Raw genomic sequence first — 12,376 nt, forward strand, 5'->3', positions numbered from 1 at the left:
TTGGACAAAACACCTTATCCAAAACATGAATTCACATGTTATTCTGCTCATTCCATTCACAATCCAATGTTCATATTAAAATGCAGACAACCCTGTGTAAGTCAAAATTCGCATTTTGTCAGCAGTATTTTTCAAAATTGACAGAGCATTCATATTTCAAATTTTTTTTAACAAACTTTAATTTTAAAATAGTCATGATGCGCATGTTTTCAGATGACACGAAACAATACATGTTAATTTGTTTTTTTGCCTTTTCTGCCAGCCGCCACTGTGAAATCTTTGATTATACATATCAGAATGAATGGGACACATAAGTATTAGCATCAATACACAATGTGTAAGCCTATCCACATTTCTCCTAGCCTCATACACACTGAGACACATTTCTTGTGTACACAATATTTCAACAATCCGACACCATAGCATTGGTGCAGTGCCACATGATCTTCTGGATGCACATACAGGATTATTGGAAAATCAACCCTTTTGTAAATTTTTAACCATATATTTTTGACAGTAATACATAATATTTTTATTTTCAACATTAAAAAACTATTCGCTGAAAAGCACTTTGAAGATGAGAAGGCCATAAATTTATTTTCAAAAAAGTTTATCGTAGATGTAAGCACTGTAAAAAGTTATGTAGAACATTTAAAAAATTTAGAAAGGGTAAAATTGATGAGAATAAAAAACATAGAAAAAAGGAGCAGAAAAGAAGAGTAGCAGTAGCAGTAGTTTACTCAAAGGATGAAGTGGGTGTATATTTGGGGTAAAAAACCTCAATTTTTGTATTAATGATAAAAATTAATTTAAGTCAAAAACTAGACAGTATTTTCTGAAATGTAATATTTCACTTGAAAGGAGAGTATTCATGTAGAAAAAAACAACTATTTTATTTGGCATTATCCATCCTCATTTAAAATTGTAGGGTTTAAAGACTGACACTCTAATAATTGATTAAAATCATGATCAGCAAAATTAAAATGCCTCTTATTCAAAATGCCTCTTATTAAAAATGTAAGAGCTTTATTGCCAAACAAACCAATTGATAGTTGTTGTGTTATATAGCATTTAAAAAACCATAATGTGAAATTTCAGAAATTTGACCCAGCCGGAGTGGAGTTAAATTCTTTGGAAATTTTGAAATTGGGAAGCAAAAGAAGCCAAGAAATCGGGTGATTTGCATACATTTGCATAAATTAACACTTCTTTATCATGCAACTTACAACTGCTTTACAAGCTACAAGGTAAAGCCAACCTTAAAAAGACATTTGCTGTAATTTTTAGCATTTGTTCAATGTTCATCTCTGTGTATCAGCATTTCTTTGTTATTCTATCACTACATAGAACACCCAACGCTGTATTTAGCAACATACCAGTGTAAACATAAATGACCATTGTTATTGTTGATAAATGAATTCTAGTCTGGACTTGATCTGAGATCTCTTTTCAACAAAAAAAACCCTGACTGTTCACTGTATGGTTTGTATTGACATGCTAAATACTGGACATTTCATAACGCTTCAGGGAGGAAAACAAGATACTGCAGTAGATGCATAAAACAAACCACTGTGAATATTACCGAATTTGGCAGCTAAAGGAGTTTAACTAAACATGTTGAGTTTATCTGTCACCCAGGTAGCATCTATGGTTCTCTTTTGTAGAGATCAGAAATTCTGGGCAAATATTGAATTGATGTTTTTTTTCCTTGGCCCCCCCTAAAAGATTGTGGTATTTTTGTCTGGCCCCCCCTAAATTTTCTTGGGAAAAATGGGTGGCCCCCCCTGAAAATCCTCCACCCCCCCCCCCCCTGGAAGTAAATTCTGAATCGTCCCTAACCAGAGCTAGGAGTGTCCTACCGTTATATTCCATTCGCATTTATCCTGTCTGTGATATAGTTTCTCAAGCTGCTTCCAAAACTGTTGAGAAGTTGAATGTTCAACATGTCAATACAGCCAGTAATTATGTGAAGTCCAAAAATATTGAAGAAATTAATTTAAGTCAAGACTAGAATTCATTTTCCCGCAACAACATTGTATGCTGTACAAAATGTGTGTGCATGGCTTTCTGTGTGGAATTCAACCGTTCCCACTCCACAACAAATATTTGAATACAATATAAATGAAGATGAAAATCATGCATTCTCCCCAAAATGGCTGCTTCTTTATGCTAAGTTTTACTGAAAGTAGGTAGTCTCTCAGATGTCCAGTGCATGTCACATTAAAGGATCAAGGACAAAAAGGGTATCAGCAGTAACAAAGTAATATTTAGTTTGGTCGCTAGAGGGCAGTATCAGAATCAAACGTGACAAAATCAAGTAGAGTTGGTCCTAAAAACTTTGAGATAGCAGGAATTGACGCTAGTGGTAACAATGCAACAACATATCAAGTACTATGTCTTCTGTTCTGAAATATGTAATGCTTTGCATCTCATCTTTATAACATGAGAAATGAAGTTGATGATTTTTGTCACCAAATTTATGTGATGCTGGAAGGTACAGGATGTGCCTTTTACTCATTGCATTGGCAACTTACAGTACCAGGTATTTGTTCTTCCTTTGTTGTCAGATCATTCCTTTGTACATTTCCGCTTACTTCTTCACAGTTATGCAGACGTGATGGGATGCTTCACCCTGATTATTGACATATCCGCTATCAAAGCTCCATTCCAGGAATAAAAAAACTTCAAAAAAATTGAGTTTTGCCAAGTCTCTCACTGTGCTGACCTATCAGTATCTGATACGGCTGGCAATTTCCAGTTTGTTGGGATATCATATTGGTCCTTATAAATGTGCAAGTCATTGTAGTGATTCACACAGCATTGTGAGCAAAAGTAGCAGATGTACAATCGGCATTTCTCCATAAATTACATCACAATCCATACTTGCTGGAGCAACTTAGTCCATTGGGAAGGGTCTCGTCTTTTAGAAGGATTGTAACTGTAATTTATGATTTTTTTCATCATTTTGTTTTCAACAGCAACTGTAATTAGTTCTTCACCCCATGTTGAGGTACACGGTGTTCTGCTTGTCTACTCGGCATGTACTTGTGTAGACTGCATGGTTATTGTTGGCAAGTGAATTCTGGTCTGGACTAGAATTCAAATTTAAGCAATATTAGAGCATTTTACAGGTAGAGCCAAGGTATTGATACGATGAATAGTTGGTTTTTCAACATGCTTTGGGTAGTAGAACAAGAACTTGCAATTGACATAAAAAACAAAATGGTGAAAAAAACGTAAAAGTTACAGCCACTGGCCCTTTAATCATTATCATTTGGATAGCAATCAAGAGCCTGTTGGATGTCATTTCCTGTCTTGCTTTGTGATTCATGTTTCAGATTTGCATTTAAAAATCTTGCTCTAAGTCTTGTTTGTAAACATGTTTCTATGTGTCTCCAAGGCTATCTGGCAATGTTTCAGCTACTTGCTCAGCACTGTCCTCAAGTAATTAAATGGTGGGTGGCAAATGAATTTTCTGTGAGATTTCATCAAAAGTCAGTTTGATTTTTTTCTGTGAAGACCTTTCATGAGCACAAAAACCTGATTATTTTTTATCCTATCACATTTCCATTCCTCATAAAGTGGTAGGTCCATCATAGAGACGGCTTTAGTGGAAGACTAGGAAAAATCAATTAACAATCAAAATAATTTGTTGGAGCAGCTTAGATATGCAGTGCATTTCGCAATTTCTCTTGTGTGTAGAAGAACAGTGGAAGAAAATTCAAAAGTTGTACTTTCCCTTTAAATAGTATTATGAAGCAAGTGTCCACAGCTGCTTCCTGACAAGTTTGAAGTCATCTGATCGCAGACTTCAACTGAGGTCTGCCATATGTTATGCATCCATTCTGCATGTTATTCAAAGCCCTGTTAGTTGGATCTGCATTTTGTTTACCACACTTACATCTCTTCTTTAGAGAGAGGTTTTTGATTCCTGTTATTGAGCCAAGTTGTTTTTGAAAATATCACCATTTCAATCCTTGGCAATGAATTCAATTGATTGTTCTTATGTATTTGCTTGTGGTGGCCATAAAAGTTTAAAATTCTGTAAAGTTGTTGAAATATAAGTTGTCCATTCATCTCAAATATTTGTAAAAACCTACTGTGGTCACATTTCTATAAGCATTTTCACACAAGTTCTTCATTTCAAAGAATCATTTGAATAAAAAGATATAGCAACATGTAACTGGGCTCTAACAATGTTGCCATCTCACATAATGTGTATGGTAGACAACTTAGAATTGGAACTAAAAAAAAAATGAGGTTAGGAACCGAAGATTGGTTTAAATTTCTCTCTATACAGATATAACTTGAAGCACAATATAAAGGATGTTACGGTTTTGAAGAACAAATCAGACCAGGACACAGCAATGTACATTTTTAATTTCCTTGACACAGGAAGTTTAATACCACCAGCTTTGAAACATTCCACTATCATGGCAATATTTTCAATTGTGCACCATGAGCCCCTCCGCTCACAATAATGGCAATATTTACAGAGTTTAATGTTGAAAATTTTACATAAATAATGTGACATGTACTCCAAGATCAATGAATGATTCAAAATTTGATCAGTCCACTTTGTTCTTGTGCACAAGAAAGTAAATTAACCTACCTTAAAATTTTTTAATCAATTGCAAGTAAGGACACTTGCACAGACCAATTTTGCACATTAGGTACTTACAGCAAAGGTAATTAAAATAGAAATGAACACAAGTGAAATAATATACACAACTTACCACAAATATGACAGAGCAAAGAAGTTAATATTGTGATGAAAATCACATGTAAAGATTTGCTCAGTCTATACATGGTCCATCCAGGAAGAGCGACCATGGTCTCTATCTTTTCTTTGTTGGCCATTTGTCCCTACTGTGGCTCTCCAAAACAAAAAGGTCAAGGGTGAAAGCAAGATGACTCTTCATCTAATTTTCATGACAGCCTAGTATCTATCCGTTTCAAGCCTTACGGCATAACTGACAAACTATATCATGTACGGAAAGTCAATGTGCACAAAATAAGAAGACGTTTGAATATAAATATAATACATCAGACAGAAAGAAGAAATGCATGTGAAACTAGATAATCACATGACCTCGAGGTCAAAGGTCATCATATGGGCAACTCCCTTGATAAGGAGCCATGTTTCATAGACGTCTACCCCTGAAACCCAATAAAAACATTTACCGTACTTTGTTCCGCTTTTATCAAATACAAGACAAATTTTCTATTACCCTTGAAAATAAAATTCCCATCCATATAGCTTTCCCTTTTCTCAAATCACTCTGATTTCATGGGCTTGTAGTTGATATACTTGAAAATTTTAATCCCATTTTGAATTGGTGAAATTCTTGGGTCATTGAAATCTGGTAATTAATAGAGCTATTCATTCATATGTATATTACATTATTGTGAAATTCATCAAGGTTGTAATTCACAAAGTCCACCAATATTCCACATTACATTATAGCTTTGTCAATGCCAGTGAATTTTGTGATGTCATACCCTCAGATTATTACTGATAATGTATCCAATTATCAAGCATTGTGGCCCTAGATGTTTTCTACATCTACATCTACAAATTCACTAGCATCGCCAATACCATAAAATAATAGCAATAATGTACCCCCTCTTGGCCCGTAATGGACTCAAGCAAACTTTGCACTCCATAATGTACTTGGCTTCACCTCGTACATTATGTTGTGCAGTTTCCTTTCATTTGTTGGGGACTTCTATATATATTCTGGTTTATTGAGGTTGCAATTTACAAAATTCCACCAATAAGATAAAAATAAAATTACATATAGCATATTTCAATTTATAACCTGTTTCCATGGGCGCCTTCAAACAACACAAGAACAAAACTTGAAATTACACTAAGACTACAGGGAAATGTCTGTACAGTTACCACAGACCTTGGCTAGCATTCTTAGGTCTATGGTCATAATGACATATTTAACCTGATCATCCCCAACGCTTTGTACACAGCTCTACATTCACACTTGGCCATGGCTTCAAGCTAAACTATGGTTTGTATTTCCATATGCATTTTGATTCAATAGAAAATATGGCAAGACGAATTACTGGACATGCAAGCCTCCAGAGCCGTAAAGTGTGCTTTATCTCAACAAAGTGTGCTTGCTCCTACAAAGTTCTTGCAACTATTTAAAAAGTGGTGTCCTTGTACTCTTGCAACAAAGACAAACAGAACAACTAATACAGTTCATAGTACACATAACAAGGTTTGACAGTCAAGGCACCACTTAAAATGAAACTACGTGAGTTCATGATAATTAACTACTGTATCTGTACAATAAATGAAATAAGATGACATTTACATCCTCTAATTTGTATCTCTATGGCAACAAGGTTATGTAACACATTATTTACAATACTTACATACGTATATTGAATTATAGGGAAACTGTGAAAAGCATTCTTTCAATTCATGAAAAATAAAATAACCTTCAAACACTTAAAGGTATACAGTCACCTGTTCCAATTTTGCCACAGTTACCATGGAAAGAGAAAATCTAACCAATCACGGATTTTAAGCGGGTGGCCACTTTTAAAAACAGCGCCCTCACATGGGCATTTTGAATACCAATATGGGCATATTTAGATTACAGGTGACTGTGTACCTTTAAGCATGAATTCAACTTTTGGTGATGAGTGATATAATGTATCATATACAACCGTACAATTCAGTATGAAGAAGTGCAAAACTTGAATAGAAGAGCCACCTGCTTGAATGTATAAATTACTGGCAGATACAAGAAACTATGTGTGGTTTTAAATTCAGTACCGGTAGTTCTCTCTGTAAGGGGCTGAGGATAATTAAAACAAGTGCATGACAAACTAAACTCACTGTGTTAGGGGGTTTGCTCTCTTTTAATTACCATGTATGAATTTGCACTAAACAGAATCCACAGTTACACCACGGAAATATTATTGTGCGTGATGCCCATTTACTATTCAGGTCTTGTTTTGAAATATTTTGTTGTTCACTGAATTGAAACGCCAACAGTTTAAACTTGCTGAAATGTATTTCAGCAAGTTATGATGTTTGCAGAAAGTTCAAATCAAACTTATGTCATGGCATTTTGAAATTTCAAACTATGTTTTGGGGAGCTGGATGGAGTCAGCAGGTCAAACACAATCAATAAATTTGTCATGTGCATCTTTCAATGATCCACAATCCCATGTGGGACAGTTTAGTTTCATAGCCATTATTTTGACAAGTTCTCTCTCAAGATGCAAAATTCAAAAAGTAAATAATAAATGCACTTTTAAGGTCTCAAGTTTACTTTATCTGACCTCAACAATTAACCTCTAAAAGTTTGTAATCATGAGAATGTTGATGAAAATTCCACCATGTAGCAAAATTCCAAATTAAACTATACAAAAAAACTGCGACTGTTGACAAACATTTCAAAAATAAAAGCTTTAACTTCATCAAGTTTCCAAAACAGACTTGTAAAATTTTGATCCACTGTACAATGTAACCGCGTACAAATGGATAAATTTCTTGTGCTGCTGTTCCCGCATAATCATCATCGCCATGAAAGCTTTAAAAGCACTCCCCATCTCTCTGCACACCACAGACTTGTACAGAAATATTGAAATTGGTTTCAAAATGTGTTGGAAACAAAGCGTCAGACTAAAGATGAAGATTTTTGCATGTTTTCACATTAAACTACACAGACTGTATGTCAAATGCCCAACATACAGCTGAACTGGCCTCTGCTATACTCATCTTCTCTCTGATAGCTTACATTGTTCTTGCTCAGAGATTACTTTAAGAAAGATGTGTACAGCTGTAAAAATATCACTGCTAGCACCTGGGTTAAAAGAAAGGTCCAAATTCTGCTTTCTTAGGCCTTCAACTCTAGGGAGCAGTCATATTTTGCTGTAGTCCTAAAATAGCGTCTTCAACTCTAGAGGGCAGTCATCTTTTAGTTCAGTCTCACAAATTGTGTCTTCAACTCTAGGGGGCCATCACATCTACTTGATTTCCATTCATCGCTGCAGTATGATGTCTTGCCAGTTCTGGTCCACTGGTCACTTCCATGGAATCGGTATCCTCTGAGACCTGGAATAAATGAATTGCAAGAAATTGTAGGCTATACCGTTTCATAAATGTAGGTACAGATTTTTATGTAATTTGTCTAACCCTTGAGAACAACTAGCAGCTGAGAAAACTACATCTGATTGGTAGATTGTCATTATTACAAGCAAGTTGAGGAGTTGATTGTCATTATTACATGCAAGTTGAGGAGTCTGAAACTATAGCTCTACTAGGCTGTTAGGAATGACAAGCAAGTTGAGGAGTCTGAAACTATAGCTCTATTAGGCTGATAGGAAATGATTTAGTAATGACAATGAGTTAAGCCATTCAATTGTCTAAAAGCTTCCAAGAAGCTGCACATTGTGTTCAGTAACGAAAAACTTTCTGCAGAGAGACTTTGAGAAACAGATAGAGCGGTTAAACCCATTCACTATCACATTTTGCCATGACCATGTGTGTGTGTTTGTGTGGAGGAGAGACAGAGAGAGAGATACAGAGAAGGGGGCTTATTCTATATTTCTTTTTTCTGATACTGCAAATAATTTTCCATTATCAACAGTGCACCTACAGTAAATGAGGGAGAGAGAGAGAGAGTTTTTTCATACTTCCTTTTTTCTCATAGTGCAAACTATTCACTCGGCTTGTGCGTCGATGAAGAACGCAGCAAGCTGGGTGAACTAATGTGAATTGCAGGACACATTGATCATCGACACTTCAAACACACATGGCGGCCCCGGGTTCCTTCTATTTTCCATATTCTGCCTTGCACCCAAATCGACTTTAAAATCACGGGTATCACAAATCTCTGTTAATATCGCTACTGTCATCATCATTTCCAATAAATACCTTGAGTTTCTTAACCGGTACTTCGTCAGTTCTGTCCTCCGACTGGACACGTTTGACCTTTCTCTCCAGCATCTTTTCAATCACCTCCCATAAAATATTTTCCTCCGGGAAATTGTTATCTACCAGGTTCACCAGGTAGTAGTTATCGTAAATGTAATTGATAACTTGTCTGGATTCAGAGTCTTCTGGGTACAGATTTCCCCACTGCTCCTTCCAGATGCCAAAGGCCTCGTCCTGGTGAGCAATCCAAAAGATACGACAGAAATTAATAATTGGAAGAAACAATGTTTCCTAATGCTTGTGATCTCTTTTTAGGATGGCTGTGGGTGTACATGTTGAATATTACACTTGTTTACACTTTTGCCCCAAAATGGGGAAGACTTTCAAAGTGGGATGAACATTGAAGTTTGAATTCATCTGAAAAATCCTCTACATACAACAGAGACGGTTGTTTTCATAGAGATTATTCTGAAAATTTCCAAGGGTGACACTATAGAAATGTTAAAAGCTGTTCCTAAATTTATTTATTCTCATAATCCAAATTTTATGATTTTCTATTTAATATTAGGAAACAGCTTAATATGTATAGCACAATACTGTTGTATTTCTTTTGCACAGCTTAATAATATTTCTGCAACTGCCTACACCTAGGAACTTGGAAACGTCGACACATGTTGTATTTCTCAAAACTTAGATCAAATTTTGAGAGATACGTGTTCCATTTCTTAAATCTTTCATCTGTGCAAAGTTTGTGTTAAGTTTCATAAATCTTGCTAATCAATCATATTCCGGTGCTTTGTCAACCTATTCAAAAACACTGATTCCCAAAAATTTTGCCATGAAAATAATGCGGATTATTTTCAGTCACCTTGGAAAAGTTCAGATAGTTTAGGAGCATTACTATTCCATGGGTTGAGGGTATATCTTCTAGTTTACAATTGTATAGACATGGTCATTCCAGAGGCAAGCAGTCGTAATGGAGCATGGGGGATTCGAACCCACGGCCTGCAACAACGCTGCACGCTCTAGCCATCTGAGCTAATGCCCCAAACAAAATCAACTGCAGCAAGTGGAATGCCAAGCATTCTCTTCAAGTGAATTTCGGTGGTCCTCAACAATCACCATGAAAGAGCAAAGCTCAAAAGATCATCGTGGTTGAAAGAAAGGAACACCATCTTTGTAAAATAATTACCAGTAAAAATTACATTTAAAACCTCATGGATGAAACACAATGATCGACAGAACTATGGGTGCTGTAGAAAACTAGATTTTTTGATATTTGTTCCTGAGTAGCCAATCCAAAGAAGTAATATTTCCATCTAATCTCACCAAAATAAGAGATCACTTGTCAACATTATCCTTTTACAAAAATCAAATTTGTATTTGTCATACAAGTCTTTTGGCATATACGAGTGTTACAAAATGAAGCTTGACAGAAAAATTAAAGATACTCAGCTAATTAGGACAGTCCAAGTGCCCAGTATTTACGAAACATAATTTTGCAAGAGGAATATGAAAATACTAATAACAGAAACTATTTTCGAAATCTAAAAGTTTGGCTGTCGAGACTGCATCTGGATCGTTAAAAATTTCTTTTCATCTTGCATTCACCCATAGTGATTCATTATGTCATCATTTCTGTTTCACTTTCTAAAACAATTTTTTTTTCCTCAATGGTCAAGATTAATCTTTGGATGTGAAATCTCTGTGAATGATAACATCGCATGAATGTACGTACTTTCACTTCATGAAATTGATGTAAAAAGTTTACAATCTCAAATGTTTTTCAGCAGAGATGGTGCTCCTTTGATGCCTATCTTTGATCAAAGGACGGCAAAAACTTTGAAATGACACATCAAATGATTCTACAATACATGAATGGTACCTTAAGAATAAAAGATGAATGTTTTTAATTACTACTGGTTTCATATAAAAGGTAGTAGCAGTATGGAAGATTTTACCAAAAATCTGGTAGCTAGCTCCTCGCAGCGGCCGGTACCGGAAGTGCCTTGGTCTGTACACCCAGCTTATACATTACATTTCATTGAGAGGCTACAACACACACTGTGGCATTTCTGTTGGCCCCATGCCAGGTACCAACAATACTGACATACCCCTTCAACAGAAGAATTTTCACATTGTGCCTAAAATTCTTTTATAATCTTTATCATTTTGTCAATGCATTTTTCCAAAATGACACTGTGAGGACAAATGTCATGTACAAACCAAACATTCCGATCTTTACCACAGTATTAACTTTTGACATTTGTCACTCTGTATGTACATGTAATATTGCACGGCTGTAAGTGAATGCTAACTTATTGAGCACTATACTGATGGTTTATTGGGGGAGGGGGTATCCAACAAAATGTTCCTGTGATAGATGCAGCCTCTCAAGACAACTTATCTGGAGTGAAGTGTGAGCAATATCTGTATCTTACTCCTCTCTGATTGTTTGAGTAGTCAATATTCAGTAACTTAATTATAATCTTATCTCACTGGACAGTTACTAGCACTTATTGACTTTATTGACCATTATTTCACAAAGTTTTATTTGGTCATTATTTAGTCACATGATAAGTATCTTTTTCATTTGGAAGTTATTTGTACTTATTGACTATTATTTTACCAAGATTTTATTAGTCAATATTTACTCAGATGACTATCTTATATCATTGGGCTGTTACTAGAACTTGTTGACTCGATATTATCTCATGAAGTTTTATTGGCTAATATTTACTCAGATGACTATCTCATATCATTGAGCTGTTACTACAACTTATTGACTTGACATTATTTCAGAAAGTTTATTGGTCAATATTTACTCAGATGACTATCTCATATCATGGACTATTACTGGCACTTTTTGACTTGATAACAAAAACGCTATCTTATTGGTCAATATCAAGGCTATTTACAAACACTAGCAAGCAAGACTTTGAAACCACAGAAGTTATTAACAGTTCTATTGTTATTGCTACCAACATACCTGGATATATGTACACATATGTGTCCTGGTGAAATTAAAATCTTTTTTCTCTCAAAATGAATATACGTCAGTTCAAACATTAAGCCATGGTTCTTGTAATATAATAATCATAAATTTAAGAAAACAATTTCTTCTATACCTAATACATACTGTAACCTACATCTCAATGTAAAGACTGACCTATAGCAGAAAACGGTGAAACTTTTTGGTTGCTGTACATCTTTGGTTTAGAGACATATCGTACATGTTCAAAAGAGGAACGTTATTTATATCATTCAGCTTATTATTAAACTCTCATCATAACAAAAGACACACATTGATGGGAGTGGAACTTGAAATACCTATTATCAACAATTTACTTTAACAGGTTCCAAGAGCATTCAAATAATTTGAATTTTGGTTTTGAATGTCAGAATGAAAGTTGAAATTATCATTTCAAGATACTTCTACCACCAACCTTTCAGAATGACATGACT

The 12,376-nt window shown here is 35.2% G+C and overlaps 1 protein-coding gene across 1 annotated transcript in view; it reads right to left on the minus strand.

Moving 5' to 3' along the window:
- Positions 1–4,370: 4,370 nt before the first annotated feature.
- The window catches only part of LOC139137353 (methylenetetrahydrofolate reductase (NADPH)-like), a 43,666-nt gene continuing 35,660 nt past the window's right edge, over positions 4,371–12,376 (minus strand). Inside the window, exons 12-13 of the mRNA XM_070705399.1 lie at positions 8,912–9,145; positions 4,371–8,089 (exon numbers count right to left, since the gene is read on the minus strand). Of these exons, the coding sequence (XP_070561500.1) occupies positions 7,985–8,089; positions 8,912–9,145 (339 nt within the window). The 3' untranslated portion in view covers positions 4,371–7,984. The remainder of the gene's footprint in view (positions 8,090–8,911; positions 9,146–12,376) is intronic.

This window comes from Ptychodera flava, chromosome 7, assembly GCF_041260155.1.
Source record: "Ptychodera flava strain L36383 chromosome 7, AS_Pfla_20210202, whole genome shotgun sequence".
Lineage (NCBI taxonomy): Eukaryota > Metazoa > Hemichordata > Enteropneusta > Ptychoderidae > Ptychodera > Ptychodera flava.